The sequence below is a fragment of the Sapajus apella genome, unplaced genomic scaffold (assembly GCF_009761245.1).
Source record: "Sapajus apella isolate SASKATOON/1434 unplaced genomic scaffold, GSC_monkey_1.0 scaffold59, whole genome shotgun sequence".
In the NCBI taxonomy this organism is placed as follows: Eukaryota; Metazoa; Chordata; class Mammalia; order Primates; family Cebidae; genus Sapajus; species Sapajus apella.
In genome coordinates this window covers 10,985,468-11,007,581 of record NW_022436999.1, presented here as the reverse complement: position 1 = coordinate 11,007,581, position 22,114 = coordinate 10,985,468, and the positions used below count along the sequence as shown (strand labels likewise).

At 38.8% G+C, this 22,114-nt stretch overlaps 1 protein-coding gene across 4 annotated transcripts in view; it reads left to right on the top strand.

Annotated features, from left to right (window-relative positions):
• The window catches only part of SYT16 (synaptotagmin 16), a 280,971-nt gene that overhangs the window by 224,078 nt on the left and 34,779 nt on the right, over positions 1-22,114 (top strand). For 3 of the 4 annotated variants that reach the window (XM_032245918.1, XM_032245916.1, XM_032245915.1), the window contains exon 3: positions 19,062-19,274. The exons of the other annotated variant lie outside the window; for it this stretch is intronic. In XM_032245918.1, the coding sequence (XP_032101809.1) occupies positions 19,062-19,274 (213 nt within the window). The remainder of the gene's footprint in view (positions 1-19,061; positions 19,275-22,114) is intronic. 4 annotated transcript variants of the gene reach the window in all.

The window sequence follows — 22,114 nt, the reverse complement described above, 5'->3', positions numbered from 1 at the left end:
AGAACGATTGTTTATGCCCCCGCCTTTGCCTGTTTTATGTCTGCGTGGTGGTAAATTTGGTACTCATTACTTCGTCTTGATCAGAAACAGAAGTGTCCTTGATAAATTCTTCATAGTTTTAAAGGTTGCCTTTGGTTTCTCTTGATTTTTTTACTTGGAAATTTCTGTTTTTGAAATTTCATTTCTTGCTTTCCAATTCATGTACTTCATTTATTTTTCTTGTCCTATAATACTTTTAAGACCTCCAGTACCCCCTCAAAAGGAAGTGATGAGAACAAGTATTCTAGTCTTGAATTATTTGTGAGGAATGCTAAAGTTTCACTGTTGACTGTGATGCTTGATAGATTTTCTGTTTCAGGTTAAGAAAGTTATCTTCTATTCCTAGCTTGGTAAGACTTGTTTTTTATTTTTTTAAATTAGGAATGGGTGAAAATGATTTTCCACATCTATTAAGATGATTATGTTTTTCATCCCTAACCTGTCAGTGAGTTAATTATATTTAAGAGACTTTCATGATACTTAAACTTCTTTGCATGACTGCTATAAACTCTTTGTAGAGACAGCATCTTTCTGTTACCCAGGTTAGTCTAGAACTCCTGGCCTGAAGCAATCCTCCTACCTCGTCCTCCCAAAGTGCTGGGATAAAAGGCATGAACCACCATGCCCGGCCTCTGCTGTAGGCTCTTATTCTTAATGTACCATTGACCCTCAAATAACATACGTTTGAACCGCACAGGTCCATTTTTATGGGGGTCTTTTTCCATCACACATGGATCAAAAGTACACAACTTGGAGGCTGAAGAGGGAGGATCATTTGAGCAGAAGTTTGAGGCTGCAGTGAGCTATGAATTGTACCACTGCACTCCAGCCTGGGTGACAGAGCAAGACCCTGTGTTTGAAAAAAAAAATAGGTAAGAAAAGAGAAATTATAGTATTCTTGGGATTCAAAACTTCCCTAAATGGAAGGTTGACTTTTCTTTTTTTTCTCTTTTAAAAAAATGTTTTCTTTAAGTTTTGGGATACATGCACAGCAGTTTTTTTACATAGGTATACATGTGCCATGGTGGCTTGCTGCACCTGTCAGCGTGTCATCTACGTTTTAAGCCCCACATGCATTAGGCATTTGTCCTAATGCTCTCCTTCCCCTTGCCCCACCCCACTTGATAGGCCCCGGTGTGTGATGTTCCCCTCCCTGTGTCCATGTGTTCTCATTGTTCAACTCCCATTAATGAGTGAGAACATGTGGTGTTTGGTTTTCTGTTCCTGTGTTAGTTTACTGAGAATGATGGTTTCCAGCTTCATCCATGTCCCTGCAAAGGACAAGAACTTGTTCTTTTTTTATGGCTGCACAGTATTCCATTGTGTATATGTGCCACATTTTCTTTATCCAGTCTATCATTTATGGGCATTTGAGTTGGTTCCAAGTCTTTGTGGGTTCTGCTGGGCTAATTGCCGGACTTGAGTAAGTGCTGATATGCGTGTGTGGGGGTTGTGTTTTAGAACCAATCCTCTGCATATACCAAGGACAACTATTTTTAATACATTATTAATTTTGTGGCTGGACGTGGTGGCTCATGCCTGTAATCCCAGCACTTTGGGAGGCCAAGGCGGGCAGATCATGAGGTCAGGAGTTCATGATCAGCCTGGCCAACATGGCAAAACCCTGTCTCTACTAAAAATGCAAAAATTAGCCTGGGTGCAGTGGCTCACACCTATAATCCCAGCACGTTGGGTTAGGAGTTTGAGACCAGCCTGGCCAACATGGAGAAACCCCATCTCTACTAAAAATACAAAATTAGCTGGGCATGGTGGCACATACCTGTAATCCCAGCTACCTGGGAGGCTGAAGCAGGAGAATTGCTTGAACCTGGGAGGTGGACATTGTGGTGAGCTGAGATTGTACCATTGCACTCCAGCCTGGGCAACAAGAGCAAAACTCTGTCTCAAAAAAAAATAGCTGGGTGTGGTGACACGTGCCTGTCATCCCAGCTACTCAGGAAGCTGAGGCATGAGAATTGCTTGAATTTGGGAGATGGAGGTTGCAGTGAGCTGAGGTTGTTCCATTGCACTCCATTTATTTATTATTTATTAAATAATAAATAAATAAATAAATAAATAGTGTTTGCTGCTATGTAGTTTAGGATATTTGCTCCTAGAATCATAAGTGAGATCTATATAAATTATCTTCCTTGAGTTTACATTATACTCATATAATTATATGGACAGTTTTTCCTTCTAAAACAGCTTATATAAAAGAACAGTCACCTATTCTTTGAATGTTGGAAAAAGGTATATAAAACCATCTGGGTGTGATAAGTCTTTGGAATTTTTTTCTAAATATTCTGTGTAATGGCTAGTGGTTTATATGTTTTATATTTTTCTTTTTAAAGTTGCTGAACTGCTTAAACATTTTTTTCTCTTATGATTTTTGAAGGTCCACTGTATATACAGCTTTATATCTCAATCTTGTTAGTGGCTTATCATTAAAACATGCAGTTTTTGGCTGGACATGGTGGCTCATGCCTATATTCTTAGCACTTTGCGAGGCTGAGTTAGGGTTGATCATCTAAGCCGAGGAGTTTGAGATCAGTGTGGGCAACCTGCTGAAACTGTCTTTATAAAAAAATTAGAAAATTAGCTGGGTGTGGTGTCATGTGCCTCTCGTCTCAGTTACTTGGGAGGCTGATGGGGGAGGATTGCTTGAGCCTGGGTGGCTGAGGCTGCAGTGAGCTATACACTCTAGCCTGGGAGATAGAGAAAGACCCTGTCTCAAAAAAAGAAAATGCAGTTTTTATCTCCTCTGATTTCGTTATGTTTTCTTTATATTTTTATTAATACCTGCTTTTATCTTTTATATTTCTTCCTTGTATTTTGCTTTGGCTTAAACTATTTATTGATAACATCTTAAGTTGACCATTTATCATATTAATTTTTCAATCATTTTTTTGCTTTCTAATATATGCATTAAGTTAATCCATGAATTTCCTTTAAGTACCACTTTAACTATATCCCACGTGTGTGTACGTGATGTGTTCATTATTTTTCAGTTATAAATATTTTATCATTCCAATTAGGGCTTCTTCTTTGACCCATCAATTATTTAAAAATGTGGTTTCTGGTTTCCAAAAGCATTTTTAGGAGACTTTTGTTTCATTTCTAATGGTGTTGAAATTAGAATGTGGTCTAATTGTAGTTCTGAAGCTTCTTCTGTGCTCATGGCCTAATATAGGGCTAAATTTTGTAGATCTTTCACGTATGCATGAGATTACTGTGTATTCTTTGTTTTCCATCCCTCCTTAAGCTAGTTTAATCCCTCTAATGTATTATCTTCTGTGTGTTTGTGGGGTGTTATGCACTAAATGTTTACATTCCCCCAAAAACTCATTTGTTAAAACTAATCCTGATGGGTTGGTACTTAGAAGTAGAGTCTTTGGGAAGTAATTACGTCATGGAGGTGAAGCCCTCATGAATGGGATTAGTGCCTTGATAAGGCAGGAGAGCTAGTGAGCTCTCTTTCTGTCCTGTGAGGGTAAAAGGAGAAGTCAGCTGTCTGCAGCCCAGAAGAGGTCCCTCCCCAGACCCTAAATATGCTGCCATCCTGATTTCAGACTTCAAGAACTATAAGAAATGTTTCTGTTGTTTATGAATCACTCAGTCTATGATACTTTTTTATAGCTGCATGAAATAATTAAATTGGTTCTGAGCAGTAGGGTGCTGCTATAATAAGTATCTAAAAGTGTAAAAGCAGCTTGGGAACTGGGTAACGGGTAGAGGCTGGAAGGTTTTGAGGTATATGCTAGAAGATGCCAAGATTGTCATGAAGGAACTTTTAAAGGTGATTCTGGTAAGGGCTCAGAAAGAAAAGAGAACTCCAGAGAAAACTCCTGTCTTCTAAGAGAATACCTAAATAATCACATCAAGATTGTTGGCAGAAATGTGGGCATTAAGGTCCCTTCTGATGTAATCTCAAATGGAAATGAAAAAGGCATTTTTGGACAGTAGAGGAAAGGGGATCCTTTCTCAAGAACCTTAGCCTTCTCTTGCCCTCAGGTTGAAACTTACCTCATCGGCTCTTCTGATTCTTAAATCTTCGGACTCTGACCAGAACTTACGCTGTTGGTTCCCCTGGTTCTCAGACCTTCAAAGTCAGACTGAAACAACATCACTGGCTTTCTTGGGTTTCCAGCATGCTGACTGCAGACCTTGGCACTTCTCAGCTCCCATGATTGCATAAGCTAATCTCTTCAAACAAATCTTTCTATATACATTTATATTCCATTGGTTCTATTTCTCTGCAGAACCCTAATACAGTATTGTACTAATTTTAAAATTCCTTTGTTCATTCACCATTGAAGAATGTGCTTTCTTCCTAACAATATAATAGACGCTAAGGGCAGACACTAGAGAAATATGAATTAAGACTGCAAATTCCTCAAAATATTAGAGAAGTCACAACTACATAAACCTTAGAAAATGTGCATAAGAAAATAATAGAAGGTAAACTCTGTATGACAATTTGAAAATGAATGAAACAAAGAGCATTATTATACCTTGGGCAATTTTCTGTTCAATGGTGCCAGACTTGTTTAGGTGGTTGAATGCCTAAAAAGTCAAGGTGCTTTTTGTGGAACCCCATGAAATTTTAATGGATTTATTTTCACCATGAATCAGGAATCATTTTACCAGTGGAAAGTATGACTAGATTATGGAAGCCATTTAACGGTCACAGTCATGAATGTGCATATCCATGACAAAACAAGCTGGAGAAAGAAATATGATTAGCTATTTCCAAGTTTCTTTGTTAATATTCATTTGTTTTATTACCTGCTTGTTCTTGTCAGCATATGTGTAATAACAGGCATCCACGGCATAGGAGTGTTAGGGGAAAAGTGAACATTTAGAAAATCTTTTCCTCTTGTTTTTTTTTTCAAATGGAGAAAAGTTATTTATTATTAGATTTTATCAGGGAATCATTTGGGAGCTGCTATTCTAGTATAAGCACACCACCACCATATCTGATCTAAAGATTGTATGATGGTTTTTTTGCAATATGGCTTTTAAAAAAGCTGTTACTTAGTTAAGCAAGTCTTTTTTTAAGATAGGGTCTCACTCTGTCAGCCAGGCTGGAGTGCAGTGGCATGATCCTGACTCACTGCAGCCTCAACCTCCCAGGCTCAAGCAATCCTCCCACCTCAGCCTTACTAGTAGCTGGGACTACAGGTATGTGCCACCACGCTCAGCAAATTTTTGTGTTTTTTGTAGAGGCAGAGTTTCCCCATATTGCCCAGGCTGGTTTCAAACTCCTGGGCTCAGGTGTGTGCCTGCCTTGGCTTCCCAAAGTGCTGGAATTACAGGCATGAGCCATTGAGCCTGGCCATTGAGTCTATTCTTAATAGTCAGACTATTTCTTTTCGGATGTTGTGATATATTTGGATGTATTCACTATAGAGTCAATGCTGAGGAGACTTTGTAACTGCCTCAGAGAAATTATCTCTGTAGCTTGACTTGGCTCTATTGTGAGATAAAACAATAAATTTAGAAATTGCCTTGAGGGTGATTTACAGCATGGGATGGGAAGACTGGCGAATGAACTGAACAGCTAGAAAGTCAAAAACTCACAACACCTGAAAATTCCAAGAGCCATTCATGATCTTTTTCAGCCTGTTTACACATCCCAGGCCCTTCATTTTAGTATCTATGGCAATGGGATTAAAAAAAATCCTTCTAATCAGAGAATTTGTAAATTAAAATGTTGACTCAACATTTGCTTGTAAGGATTCATTGGAGTGATAGAGAAATATTAGGGGTTTGGGGAAAGAAAGCAAGAACAACCATTTGGTTTTGTGTTTTCTCTGCATGTGCAGAAATTTAATTATCAGGTCACCTCAGTTCTCAGCAGAGTAAATTACAGTCTTGGCCATTAATTTGTATGCAAATGCCACCATAGTAAGAAAACAACACAACACTTGGGTCCTATCAAGCAATTCCCTTGTAGTAGGCATACAAATGAGAGAACAGAGCTTAAAAGAATCAGAGAGGCTGGTAGTTTCACACTGGCTTTTGTCTAGGTGAGTTCTTGTTGCAGTGATGAAACAGCTTAGAGTAATCTTCAAAGCCAAATGTTCTGAAAACGCTGGTACTTGAGAGAGTCCTTGCAGTGAGAAAGGAGGGCCCAATGAATCTGACTACAGATATGGATCTGTTTAGAATACTATCTGCGGTTGAGGGTTTTGTGATCCCTATGTGAGAATCAATCTCCTTACCTCTCAGTACTTTCATGATAGCTCTTTTATCTTGAATGGGTTTGGCCTGGTGGGGAAAGAAAATAAGCTTCAAAGAGGCTATAGGAGCCCTTGATAGAGGGTGGATCCCTTAGGTGAATAATCAGCAACACAAATCCTGCTCAAAGATGCAAAGACAACTTGGGGCTGACATAGATGTATTAGTCAGGGTTCTCTAGAGGGACAGAGGTAATAGGATGGATGTATATATGATGGGGAGTTTATTAAGGAGTATTGACTCACACGATCACAAGGTGAAGTCCCATGATAGGCTGTCTGCAAGCTGAGGAGCAAGGAAGCCAGTTTGAGTCCTCAAATCTCAAAAGTAGTGGAGCTGACAGTGCAGCCTTTAGTCTGTGGTCCAAGATTCAAGAGTCCCAGAGCTGTAGAACTTAAGAGTCCAATGTTCAAGGGCAGGAAGCATCCAGCACGGGAGAGAGATAGAGGCCAGAAGACTCATTTTCCATGTTCTTCTGCCTGCTTTTTATCCTGGCCACAGTGGAAACTGATTAGATGATGCCCACTCAGATTAAGGGTGGGTCTGCCTTTCCCAGCTCACTGTTTCAAATGTTAATCTCCTTTGGCAACACCCTGAGAGATATACCCAGGAACAATCTTTGCATCCTTCAGTTCAGTCAGGTTGACACTCAATATTAACATCACAATAGGTAAACACTTTTTCTCATGTGCATAAATATAGTGGGCTGAATATGGCATCAGAAGGTCCCAGGTTGTAGTATCATTGTCTGTATTCAGGGTTAGTTGGGTTTGACCTTAGTAAGTGGCTGTTGGCATAGGGAAGAGGGTCCAATAACTAGAAATATGAGAGTGGGGTCACACAAGTAAGCTGTGGGCTGGATTTAAAGCATTATCTAGGAACTCACAATATAAGTAGGAGTGCCAGAAGAACTTCCCAGGTAAATATAGTGGGGAGTAGAGAAATGCCGCGTTTCATGGGTACTGAGGCTTCTTTCCTAGGTTTACAGCAGGAGGACAAGTGCATATTGGCTCATGGATTATGGATTTAAGCTTTCTTAATTGTACAGCAATGACTTAATGCTGGGAATATTTGAGTCACTAAGGGGAGGTCTTCTCTGTCTCGCCATGGGAATAGGTAAGGCTGCTATGAGATATAGATTTCTTTTAAGCCACCTTTAAAAAAACTCTATTGAGGCACAATTGAAGTAAAATAAACTACACATACAGAAAGTACACAAGTTGTTGAGTTTTGACATATTGTACTTGTGAAACAAATACCACAGTCAACAAAACATATATTTACATCACTCCAAAAATTTCCTCCAACTTCTTTGTAATCTATCTTTCTCTAACCTCACCCCCAGCAACCATGGATCTGTTTTCTGTCACTATATATTATTTTGAATTTTTAGATTATTATATAAATGGAGTTATATAATGCACATTCTTTTTTTTTTTTTTTTTTGCCTTTTTTCCCACTCAGTTTAATGCTTTTGAAATTCATTCATGTTGTTGCAGGTCTAAATAGTTTCTTCCTTTTGATTTCTGAGTAGTATTCTATTGTATTGATACACCACAATTTGTTTATCTGTTCATATATTTCTAGACTTTTGGGATGCTTCCAGATTTTGACTATTACACATGAAGCTTCTGTGAACATTTGTAAGTCTTTGTGTGAACATGTGTCTTTGTTTTTCTTGGGAAAATATCTGGGAGTAGGGTGGCTGGGTTATATGGCCAAAGGTTGTTTAAATTATTGTTATTGTTTTTTTGAGATGGAGTCTCGCTCTGTCGCCCAGGCTGGAGTGCAGTGGTACAATCTTGGCTCACTGCAACCTCTGCCTCCTGGGTTCAAGTGATTCTTCTGCTTCAGCCTTTCGAGTAGCTGGGATTATAGGCATGCACCACCATGCCCAGCTAATTTTTATATTTTTAGTAGAGATGGGGTTTCACCATGTTGGCCAGGCTGGTCTCAATCTCTTACCTTAGGTGATCCGCCTGCCTTGGCTTCCCAAAGTGCTGGGATTACAGGTGTGAGCCACCACATCTGGCCTACATTCTTAAGAAACTGCCAAACAGTATTCAAAAGGATTTTTATCATTTTTACATTTTCACCAGGAATATGGATGGAGCTGGAGGCTATTATCCTTAGCAAACTAACACAGGAACAGAAAATTAATACTGCATGTTCTTACTTATAAGTAGGAGCTAAATGATGAGAACACATGGACATGAAGAGGGGAACAACATGCACTGGGAACCTTGGGAGAATGGAGGGTGGGAGGAGGGAGAGGATCAGGAAAAATAACCAGTGGGTACTAGGCTTCATATCTGGGTGACAAAATAATCCCCATGACACAGTTTACCTATGTAACAAACCTGCACATGTATCCCTGAACTTAAAAATTAAAAAAAATGTTTTTTTAATCAGCCCCAATTTATTGATCTCACATATGGTTTTACTATATCTTACCCTGATGATTACTGATGTGGGACATGTTTCATTTGTTTATAGGCCATTTGGACACATTAATTTATGAAGTGCCTGGAGTTTTTTATTTTGTTGGTTGTGTTATTTATGAGTTGTAAAGGGTCTTTATATATTCTAGATAGAAGTCCTTTATTTTCCCTCAATCTATGGTTTGCCTTTTTGTTAATGATATTATTCAAGGAGAAAAAGTTTTTAATTTTGATGAAGTCCAACCTAGCAATATTTTTTCTGGTATGGCTCATGCTTGGTATGGCTCATGCTTGGTATTTTTTCTGATATGGCTCATGCTTGGTATATGCTTTTGTATGTCCTAGGGTTACAAAGATTACTCTGAAATTTTTCCCTGGGCGTTCTATAGTTTGAAGTCTTAAAATTAGATTTATGATTAATTTATATATGTGTGTGTGTATATAGGTGTAAATTAATCAAAATCATATATATGTGTATATGTGTAAACATACACACATACACATGATCGATGTGAGATAGGAGGGTTGATGTTCCTTTTGCCCTATAGATACCCATATGCTTAAGCATCAGTTTTTGGGAAGACTTTAATTTTCCCTATTGAATTATGTTGGCTCTATTGTGAAAAAATAATAGACCATATTTGTGAGGTGCTATTTCTGGACTCTCGATTCTGCTTGATTGATTTATTGATCTATCCTTTTGCCAATAGCAAGTTGTCTTTATTTAATGTAGCTATGTAACAAGTCTTAAAATCAGGTATGTTGGTCCCTCTACTTTGTTCTTAAAAATAATTTTGACTATTCTAGGTCCTTTATGTTTTCTTAAACACTTTAGAGTCTGCTTGTCAAATCAGACAAAAAAAGTATCTATTTGGGTTTTTGTTTGGATTGCATTAAATCATTATACTGGTTGAGGGAAAGTAGCGTCTTAATATTGAGTCTTCTGTTTTCTCTCGGTAATGTTTTATTGCTTTTAGTGTGAGAGTTTTGAATGCCTTTTGTTAAATTTATTTCTAAGTATTAGTGCATTTTGATGTTCTTTCTAAATGGAACTTTTTAAAAATTTCTTTTGCAATTTGTTACTAGAATATAAAAATAGAATTGATTTTTGTATAATGACCTTTCCAAATTCACTAAGTAGTTCTCATAGTTGATTTTCGCTATAGGGTTTTAGTAGATCCTTACACTCCTTTTCTTTCAAGATTGAGAAATATCCCTAGTATGCTGAAATGTTTTGTTTTATTTTTTATCAGAAATTGACAATAAATTCTTACAAAAAAGCATTGTTTTTTGTAGGTGTTGAGATGATTATTTGGTTTTTCTTTTTTATTGTGTTAATTTGGTGAATTACATCAGTTTTAGTATCATAAACCAACCTTACATTTTTAGGATAAAACTTTTGTGGTCATAATATATAATCCTTTAAATACATTATTGGATTTCATTTTTTAATATATTGCTGAGGATTTTTTATAACTGTAATTATAAGAGATATTGGTATACGATTTTCTATACTTGTGATGTCTTTGTTAAAGGTGTTTATATTAGGATTATGCTGGCCTCATAAATGGGTTGAGAAATGTTCTTTCTTTCTGTAAGAGTTGTGTAGAGATTAGTATTATTTGATGTTTATCCAAATCTGTGTCTAAAAACTTCAGAACACTCTTTTCAAGTGCACATCATTATGATTAACTATATGTCAAGGTACAGATAATAAAAGGTAGATTGTATTGTGGGGTTGATAAAGTGTGAAGTTAAATGTGAGATAACAGTAACACAAAGGAGAGTATAAATAGTTTATACTGTTACAAAGTACAAATCATTGTAAAGTGTATAATATTGTATAATGCAACATATACATTTTGTAAACTGTTATAACACTGTGTTAAAATAGGCTGTGATTCACTTAGAACACAATCCCTAGAACAATCATTGGCAAAAGAAAATGCAAATAGGTATAGCCAAAGAACTTAATAGATAAATTAAAATTGAATTCTAAGCAAATAGGTTATTAACACATACATGAAGTAGTAAGAGCAACTGAAGATGAAAAATAGATGCAACAAATTGAAAACAGCAAAATAACATACTTAAACCCAACAATGTTCATACATTAAATGCACATTAAATAAATATCCCACTGGAAAGTACAGATTGTCCAATTGAAAAAAGCAAGACCCAACTATATTATAGCTAGAAGCAGCATATATTAAATATAAACACAGACAAGTTGAAAATGAAAGAATTAAAAAATAAGAGCTATGCAAACTGTAAGCATAAGGAAGCTAGTGCAGTTACGTTGATATCAAAGTAGACTTCAAGACAAGGTGTATTAGGAAAAATAAAGAAGTATAATTTATAGTGACAAAGTGGTCAGTTCATCAAGAAGACACAAAATTACAAGTGTGTATGCACCTATTAAGGGCTTCAAAATACATGAAGGTAAAAGTAATAAACTAAAAGAAGAAATAAAATTTCAAAATAAAAGTTAGAGATTTTAACACCTCTTTCTCAGTAGCTGCTAGAGCAATTAAAAAATCAGTAGACTATATATATGTGTGTCTGTGTTCCTGTCTTTCAGAAATTGAATCTCTGCCAATTTCTGCCTTCTCTTGCTCACCATGCCTTCAGATAGTTGGCTTAAAAAATGTTGTTGTGAATTTGTAATTTTCACTTGTAGAGGGGTTAGTTTGAATCACTCTGCCATTATCAGAGCTGGAATTTTCAATATTGTAACTTGTTTCCTAGTATAGTGCTTTGTATTTTACTAATTGTAATGGAAGATTTTCCACTTGACTCACTCACATTTAACCATTACAAAGTGCCATCTCTTTGTTCGTATATGAAATGGAGTTGTCGAAACATCTCATACAAGATTTGGGTGACAAAACAGATGTTTGTAGGAGGCCCAGATGTTGATCTTTTTTCTGCCACTTACTAGCTATTTGATGATACCCAAGTCTCTAAAGTAGTCTCAGCCTTAGTTTCTCTGTTTGAGTGGGGATGAGGGAGAATGAAGGAGTTGGTTTATATCAATGTTTTTAAACTTAATAAATGTGCCAGGCAGACTCTTCCTTCTCCCTCCAGTATATTATAAAAATATAAAGCATATTAAAACAAAAATAGCCCAGATGGAAGAAGGTGCAGAGCCCAACCTGTGCACTGCATCCCCTACACACCTCCACGTCTACCTTGGCATTAAAGCTCCTTTGGGAAACCTTAGACCTCCTCAGGGAATAGTCAGAAAAAAATCAAGACTAGGTAATTTATAAAACTCTTTTCCCAACCTGTTTGAGTCCAGGAATGGCCAGATTGTGCTTTTAGAAATGTGGCCATTTTCCCTAGGGTCTAATGTGGGCGGTTGTCATCTTCGATCTTCCTTCTGCTTTTTCTTATCCTTATTTCTATCCTTATCCAACCAACATGGGCAGCCATTTGCTGTGGATATTGGAGAAATCTTGTATCTAAGGGATTTCCTGAAATTGTAGTTGAAAGTAGCACGCAGGGACCACACCACTGAGCACAACCTACCCCTGCCTGTCTCTACTCCCTGTCCATACGAGATGTGAGCAGTACCTGCCTCCACCTAATTGCTCCTATGTGGGAGAGAAGGAATTAAGAAGCTTGGAGCTGCTCTGATCATTTATAATTTTTTTCTCCATCTGTAAAGTAGCAGCAGACAAGCTCAAAAAATCCTCTTTTTGCATTGCCAGTTGGTAATTTTTTTTCCTTAAAAGAAGCAACAAAATGAGCAGGTGTTGGGCACTTCCCACTTCCAGGCAGTGTTGTTAGTTCCTACAGAGCATCCACCTCCAGGCTTGAGAAGAAGGATTGTAAGGTAAGGTGGGAAGTACAACCCACACTATCAGCTTAATCTCCTCCTGCCCTAGTCCTTGTTTTTTCCACGCTTCCACTACAACAACCCTAATGGTGAGTTCTCAAAGTCAGACCCTGGGAAAGGACACATGCTTTCATTTGCATATAAATGCCAGGCTGGAGAAAAGGATTTCCACAAAAGGCAATGACATGATGGGGGATGCTGATGAGGATGATGAGCATAACAATCGTAGTTAAACATTTAAAAAGTATACCATATGCCAGACCTATGCTAAGTGCCTTTACATGGCTTATCTCATTTAGTCTTCTCAACAATTTTAAGAGGTAAGGGATATCAACACGAGGACCCTGAAGTTTAGAGAGATTAAAGAAACTTACTTAGGCCCCAGACTCGCAGATGTAATATCCCAGTTTTAAACTCTGTCAACTTGGCTCCACATTCTGTGTTCTTAATCACTTAGTCATGGCTGATACTACCCCCAACAGCCACTTTCTGTCATACTGAGACCCCACTATCCCGTGTCTTTGGAAGCTGAAGATGGAATTTCCTCTGCCGCTCCTTAAACTAGCAAAAAAATTGGTTAAAAATTAGAGAGAGGAACACTCTGGCTTCATTGAAGTAGGAACTTGATATTAATGGGCCATTTTTAGATACGTCTCTGCCTGCCAGTGCAACAAGCCCACAGTAGCACCTTGATTGTGTGTTAACAAAGGGATGACGCTGGAGTACATGTATCAGAAAGATTGCAGGAGAGTCGGGCTTCTCTTTGGTGGCAGAAGTTTAGATGGCATCTGAGATCTGTCTGAATTCTGTGATTGAGTGAAATGAACAGTCTTTCAGCTTCAGGATGTATCCACATTTACGATAATTGTGTAACTTTTTTTGTGTTACATTAGTAGGTTAATTGAATGAAGAGGTAAAGATTTTCATAAAAATTTCTACTGTAATATTTCCTTGGTACTTAGCTTGAAAGGGATTTGAACTTGGTATTTACGTGATGCTTCAGAAAATACTATTTTATTGCTGAAATAAGTGTCACAACTTAGATGAGACCTTGTGATTTTCAATGATTAAGTGAAATGAAACCCACATCAGCTATGTAGTTGTTAACATAAATACATTAAAAAGCAAGTCGCTGTGATCTTGCAAATAGACAAGAGTCAAAATCTAAATTAGAAAAAAAGACCTACTGGGGAGAGATTGGAAAATGCTATGGAAAAATCGTTGACTTGGAACATGGGGACTTTAGATTGGTCCTGGTTTGGTTTGATGATGGGCAAATCACTTCACCTTTTTGCCTTTGGTTTTTCTATGTGAAATAGAGGAAATAGATGCTCATGAAAATCTTTTCCAGCCCAACATATGTAATTTTATTTTCCTAATGATAAAACAGAGTTGCATCCATTTTGTCCAGAATTTAAGTTTTTCCATGGGGAAACAGATGGTAGAGGGAGCATAATAGACTATTAATAACATGGACTTTGGAGCAAGACAGCTTGAGTTTGAATCTTGGCCCACTGCATATAGACTGTTATGACTATGGTAAGTTACTAACCTCATTGTGCCTTAGTTTCTTCATTCATAGTCTGAGGATAATAATAGTACCTCCTTCCCTGGGTTGTTGTGAGGGGTAAATAAGTTAACACATGTCAGGGCAGTAGAACAATGCCTGGCATGTGATAAATGCTGCATAAAGGATTGCTTTTATTTTTGTAACAGTGCCACCCTTGACTTCTCTTGCTGCTCAGTGGCCTTTGGAAGACATCGCAGGTTTCTTTTTTAGACTGAGAATTCCCTGAGGTCCTTGGGGAGTGAGGCTTGGAATAGCATGTGCAGATGTATTTATAACCCCACAAGGAGCAATAAGCCTTTATGCATTCACATCCACACTACTACTGCCCTTCTCACTGCTCTGCTCTTCCTTTATCCATCACAAAGAAACCAGACTCTTGGCAGGTTTCAGGGTGGAAGCAGGAGAGCCCCCTGCAAAACCTTACTATGAAGAGTAAGCTAGATAAGGCTGTAGCTTCCTAATGCAATGAAATCTGATGAGATGCACAGTGGTTAGGGACATAGATGCTATGCTCAAGTCCCAACTTTGGTAATTTCTGAAATTTGTTGCCTTATGACAAGTTACTTTTCTCTGCCTTTCTTTCCTATTTATATGATCAGAATTATGATTCCTACTTCATGATCAGGATTATAATTCCTACTTCATGGAATAGATAGATGCAAAGTCCCAAGAAGGTAGCTGGCATATATGTTTAGTATATGGGAAATGTTATAACTACTGTATGATTATTATATCAGGCAAGGAGAATTTTTGCTCTGTGGATGATCAGTGGCTCACTGGAAAAAAAATCAAGGACCGTCTATTAGTGTATTAGTTGCAATTATTAATTTTATAGATGGAAAAATATTCGTGCATTGGCTAACTCATTTGAAGTGGATGACTTATGAATACTTAAAATTTAAAAATTGGCCTAGAAATATAAATTAGAATGGAATCTCAGAGTTGGAAAGCGCTCCAATTGATGTCTAATCCAAACACTCCTCACGTGCATGTATCTCCCCAGGTGCTTAGCTGGTCCTGTACTCTAAAGGTGGAAGTAGTTCCGTTTTGTTCCTGGTGTCCCTGGACCTCTCCTATATGCAGTGATCCATCCCGCCCTAGAGTGCTATGCCCAGCACATGGAGGCATGAGGAGATTGCTCATTATGGTGGTTTTCTGGTGGGATGGTATTTGAATAGTTTATTGGAGTAATGCTGGGAAATCTAGTTTCTTCTGACACTTAGGTTTTCAGGTCCTCCTGTGGTGCTAGATGCAGCTAGTAGAATTAAGTGAGATGACAAAGATGTACTCTTACGTTCTTGGAGAAGCTGCTCCATAAAAAAGAAGATCAGTGAAAAACAAATTGAATGTTGATGCGTGTCCAGCAGGAAGTTTAAAGTTGGAGAATTTTAGAGCTAGAAAAGAGCTTTCTAGACCTTTAATATGATTCAAAAGCAAGGCATAAGAGACGTTAAGAGACTTGGCCACAGGCGCTCCCCAAGTTTGAGTACACAGAGTGAGAGTTCTTTCCACCACCTCTCTCTGATTCTCCAGCACTATGATTAGAAATATGGGTGCTAGTGACTGGCTTCTTTGAATTGGATATTGGTTCTGCTCTTTATTGGCAGTGTGATCTTCTGCCAGCTGTGTACTTCTCTCTGCCTCAATTTTCTTACTTGGAAAAGTGAAATAATTGTAGTGGTTTTGTGCGTGAGGCACTTATGACAGTGCCTGGCACATAACGAGCACTCTAAGTGTGTTATTATTGCTAGTCTTTTAAAGAACCTCAGGAACGTCAGCTCTTAGACAAGCCAGAGAATACGTGTTTTGACCAGGCTGGTGTTGAAAAGTATTTTCTCTCACTTGAAATATGGCTTTTTATTCCTTCCTGGCTTCTGATTCAGAAGTCATCTTCAGGACCTATTTGTGAATGAACAATCACATTCTTTTATGGAATCGCTATGAGACTTTGGGATATAAAATGATTAAAAATTATTCCCCATTATTTATAGTTTGCAATTCACATTCAGCAAATATTTACAGAGCAGTCTGCTGTGTGCCTGGCCTGGAGACAGGGCCTGGATGCAAAGGTGGGGAGTCTGATGTGCTCCTCACCTGCATGGTATGTGCAGGTTAGGTGTGGTGATTTGTACTTAGATAGGTAATGCTGCCAGGCATGGGAGGGAGCACTGACAAGGGAGAACAGAAAATTGTTTTACAGCACATGCAGGGAGCCCTTAACCTGATGCAAGAGGTCAGGGAAGGACTTTCTGGAAGAAGCGATGTCTAGACTGAGACCTCAGTGGTGAATTAGATTCCTGACTAGTCTATATAGGGGCTGGAGAAGAGTATTCCAAGCACAGGGAACTGCGTGTGTGTGTGTGTGTGTGTGTGTGTGTGTGTGTGTGTGTGTGCATGCGCACACATGCATACACACTCAGGCTTAGAACACTGGGTATTCACCAATTCATTCAATATTTAACAAGTGTTCAGGAACTGCTAACTGTGCAACAGGCATTGTTTCACATCTTAAGAGACATCAGTTAACAAAATAAGTAATATCCTCATTTTCATGGAAGTTATAGGGGAGAACAGAGAACTGAAGCTAAGTGCTATGAAGACAGCTGCTTAAGGGAGAATGTTCAGGGAGGACTGTACAGTGAAGTGCCAGTCAGGCTGAGACCTGCAATGTGAAGGAGCCAGACATGTAAACACTGGGGGAGGCAGAAGGAACAACAAAGTCAAAGAGCTCGACAGCAGGAACAGCCTCGGCCTGTTGGAGAAACTGAAAGAGGGCCAGTGTGCTGGTGTATTGAGGGTGTGGAGAAAGTGAATAATTCAAAGGGTGTTTCATTAGGAGGGTATTAGCAAAAAGACAAAAGATGACATGTCTTGGTGAGAGTATGGAGAAAAGGGAACTCTAGCACACCGTTGATGGGAACGTACACTGTTGCAGCTGTTATGGAAAGCACTATAGAGGTTCCACTGTAGAGGTCTATTGTAAATTAACAGTAGACTGGGCATGTTGGCTCATGCCCATAATCCCAGCACTTTGAGAGGCCAAGGCAGGTGGATCACCTGAGGCCAGGAGTTTGAGACCAGCCTGGCCAACATGGTGAAACTCTGTCTTACTAAAATAGAAAAAAAAAAGCTGGGTATGGTGGTGGACACCTATAATCCCAGCTACTCTGGTGGCTGAGGCACAAGAATTGCTTGAACCTAGGAGGCAGAGGTTGCAGTGAGCTGAGATCACACCGCTGCACTCCATCCTGGGTGACAGAGTGAGACTGTGTCTCAAAGAAAAGAGGGAAAAGAAATGAACAATATACTACCATATGATCCAGAAGTCCATCTTCTGGGTGTATGCCTAAAGTAGGTGAAATCACCACCTCGTAAAGATACCTGCACTCGCACATTCACTGCAGCATTATTCACATTAGCCAAGATATGAAAACAACCTCAGCGTCCGTCAATGGACGAATGGATGAAGAAATTGTGGTGCATAAATATACCTTAGAAAGGAAAGAGACTTTTATATTTACAATGAAAAAAAAATTTCAAAAGTAGATCTGCCATTTGCCCTAACATGGATGGAACAGGAGGACATTATGCTAAATAAAATAAGCCAGACACAGAAAGAGACATATTGCATGATTTCACTTGTGTGTGTAATCTTAAAAAAAAAAAAAAAGAAAAAGGTCAAATATACAGAAACAGAATAAAACTGTTACCAGGGGGCAGGGGGCAGGAATAGGGATGCACGTCAAAGTTTACAAAGCAGATTTGCAAGATGAACAAGCCTACAGATCTAACCTATAAGATGCTGATTATAGTTAATAAAACTATTTCATTAGGGACTTTGGTCGCATAAGTAGATTTCAGCTGCTATTGTTTCACCAAAAAGTAACTATGTGAGGTGACAGATATGTTAATTTGCTTCACTATAGGAACCATTTTACTATCTGTACGTGTCCCATCCCATCATGTTGTAAATCTCAAATATATATAAAATACAACTTGTTTTTAAAAACCAGTAATTCAAAGGATATTTGGCTTGTTGATGCTGAGAAAGATTCAGAAAATTTCTAAATGAGTTCACACACACACACACACACACACACACACACACACACACACACTGAGTTTCTTTTCTTTTTCTTTTTTTGAGATGGAGTCTTACTCTGTCACCAAGGCTGGAGTGCGGTGGTGCAAACTCAGCTCACTGTAACCTCCACTTCCTGAGTTCAAGCGATTCTCCTGCCTCAGCCTTCCTAGTAGCTGGGATTACAGACACCTGACACTATGCCTGGCTAATTTTTGTATATTTTGTAGAGCCAGGGTTTCTCCATGTTGTCCAGGCTGGTCTGGGACTTCTGACCTCAAGTGATCCGCACGCCTCGGCCTCCCAAAGTGCTGGGATTACAGGTGTGAGCCACTGCAGCTGGTGGAGTCTCTTTTCAAAACTAGAAAGCTTTTGGAAAATCATGGCTATAGATATTTCCTCTCCGAAGTGGGGATTGGCTACCTGTGTTTTAACAAATGAGATGAGATGAAGAGCATATGTCCCGGGGTCATTGACTAGAACTGCATAGAAGGCAAATGTGCTGATACATGTTCTGTTTCCAGTTATGAACACATTTCAGCAACATAACAAATCAGCAGGGCTGCCTGGCTCAACGTGAGGGCTCGTTATGACGATTATGGGTGTCCCAATGATTTCTCTTGGGTTCTAGGTATATATATACTGTATTTCTAATTATCTCATGAGCGTTCTTTCCTTTGGACTCAAATTTGTGTTGCAAAGTGTTTTAAATTTTTTTCTATCCAGTTCGAGCGTGCCTTCGTTCAAACTCATTGTCCATGTTCTTCTCTTCTATTTCCCTGGAGAGTCTATCTCTGTATTCGAGCACATAGGCCACACAGGAGACTCATGGCTCTTGGTTACTTCCAGTCAGCAGCTTTGGCGATGATGAAGAGCTGTCCACATCTTCCGACAGTGATGAGGAGGTGATCAAACAATTTGAGATTTCCGTGTCCCGGTCCCAGAGTTTCCGTTCAGTGACATCTGAGAAAGGAAAGCAGACAGGGTTGGAGCAGAAACCGAAATTCAGCCATTTGCTGTCAACGCACGAAGAAGATGGCACAGAAGTATCTGCCTGCGAAGGTATCCTTTGCCTCACATCCTTTCTTTATCTGGACCAGGGATGACCAATGGTAAGAGTGCATCTGAGTTAGTCATCTTCCGCACTCTGCATCTGAGATTCCAGAGGGGAAAAGAAAATGAGACAGGATGCAGTGGGATGGAGCAAAGGGGCTGCTTTAAACCTCCCAAGGGCACTGCCATGCTGGAGGTTGAGAGGGAATGGATCAGAAGAGGGTGGGTCTTGATACTAGTTTGTGGGAGCCCTTTCTTCCCTACTGCCCACTTCTTCCTTAATTTAGAATGGTATTTATTGAGCTTTATCAAATTTTGTTTCCTTTTGATAAATACAAAATTTTCACATACCTGTCCACTGACGTTGAGAGTCTGTGCCATTTATCCCATTTAGAATCATACAATAAGTTTTCCATATATCTATATAACTCCAGAAGATATTTTGAAGCTTTTCTTCTAATTAGTTTGTATTACGAAAGGAATAGGTATTTTTATCTGCCAAATAAAAAATATGCAGTGTAATAATATTAAATAACCTTTTTCAAACACCATATGCCCCTGAATCCTTACCCTCAGTCCTTGTAGTTTCTGATACACCCACCTTCATGAGAATTACTGGGTAAGCAGAGAGTCTTCTGTCATTCTCCAGTATCACCATCCTGAGTGTACCCTTCACAAAGGGGAGGGGATACTCAAAAGTAGGGTGGCCAGCTCGGGATGGTGGGCAGACCTTGTTACAGGTCCTTCTTCCCCTCTAACATAGACCCAAAATAACCTAGAGAGAGGATGCAAACAGAACAGTATGCTATTTCTTTGTGCTTTCCCAAGCAAAGGTCAAGGTATCTGTCTGACTCTTTTATGCCCAGAGCCCTGAGTAGACATAGCCATTGTAACAGGGAATGGTCTGTGAAGTGTATTTGGTAAAAAAAAAAAAAGCAAGAGAAAATGTTATGCCATCCACCTTCATGACCTGGTCTCAGTTACCTGAGCTCTCTAACCTTTCCTTCTTTCGTTCTGGTAATGAGGTCAGTCAAATGGGGGCATAGCGATAGATGGTCCATGTTTTCAAACCCAGGCAGAGAAAAAGGAGGGTGCACACACTGAGAGAAGATAAAAGAGAAGAAATTTTGATTTGAGGATGAGCACAGGACTACGAGTCAGAATAAAGGACTAAAAAGGTAGAATTACCAGAAAGACCCCTAATTTTCAGCAGGAATAACTTGCTATTCGTCATGTAGTTTGACTTACCGACATAAGCCAACATAATGATTTTTATTGCCATTCTTTTTAGCCCAAGGTAAATTAATAAATAAAAGGCTTATATAACCAAACCACAGCATCAGTGGGCGCTGATTCTACTGTCATTTCCCAACCCCCTCTCTTGGCTTTTCTCTGATGTTGCATCACAGCATTCCGTTCTCTCCATTGAGAGGGCAAATGTTAGCTAATGAAAGTTAATAGCTGTTGATTCCCTGAGAACAGCTTGTTTAATCCTAAAGCTAATGGCCCCATTTCCCAAAAGCCCAAGTGTCTGGCTCCTGATTTACACAAATGGCTGACGTTCTGAGAGTTCTGACAACCATTCTAACCCTTATCCTTCCTGGAATGAGCAACAAATTATCTCTTGTCCTAACTGGTAATTCTGAATTTTAGACAGATGGTGATAGAAAAGGTTAAAGAGGAAAAAAATCTACTACACTGAATGAAGTACCTGTAGATTTTGAAGAAAATCAGCAAGGTTTTCATAGAAATAGCCACAGGCCAAATTTTAGTTTACCAAATGCCATGGAAATGTTAACAAGGTTTTTATTGCTTGATTTCTTTCTGTTAATTTATATCAGTGGATTTTTTTTTTCAGTGGTAAAACATAATGAAAAGATTAAGCATATACCCCGGAGAGGAATACTGGCAGTTTTTTGGTTTACCTATTCTCTATTTAGCTGTTTTATTCCACTGTAAACTTTGTTTTGTGTGATCAAATTTAGTTGTAGAAACAGTTCTTCCACTTTAAAAATGCATTCAAAAGTGTTGGACCAGAAATTAAAAGTCCAGATCTATGTAAAATCTGAAGCATGAATGAGCTATTGGTAGGTTGTCTCATATTTCACCTTAAGTGAGATCCCTCATTCTAGATTCCATGGTGAGGCTATTTAGAACCGTATTCTATGTAGGTTCTCTTTTGTCCTGTGTATCTGATTTAGTGTTATTGCATGCTAATTGTCACTGCATTCCTGACAACGTTAAAGAGGGTTTTTGGTCTAAGTGGTCTGGATTGGAGGCCTGCCTATGAGGTCTTTAGGCGTGAAAGGCTAGCTGCAGAATAATAGTCTGTTTACTGCGGCTTTTTTTTCTTTTTTCTAGCAGTAACCTTATTTTTGCTTATGGAATAGTTATTCTGAGGATATTTCTTACAAGCTAGATATTACTACCCTGGTATCATCAAAACCAGCTCAATTATCTCCAGAATATGTACTTAGTTTTGTTTCACATGGTATATCCGTCGTGGTTCAATCAGAGAAATAGAACCAGCAGGATTACATGCTTATATATACATAATGTACATGTGCATACAAACACATGCACATGCAGATGCAGGTGTGTGTGTGTGTGTGTGTGTGTGTGTGTGTGTGTGTTTGTGTGTGTGTGTGGTGTGTGCTGTGTACCCTAAGAAATTCATTGCAAAGGATTGGCTTATATGAAGGTGGTGGCTGGCTAGGTAACAGAAATACAAAGCCCCCAAATTTGCAGGACAGATTGTTGGGAAAGGTAGGCTGAAACTCTCAGGCATGAACTGAAGCTGTATTTCTTAGGTTGAATTTCTTCTCCAGGGGAAACTTAGTTCTCTTAAG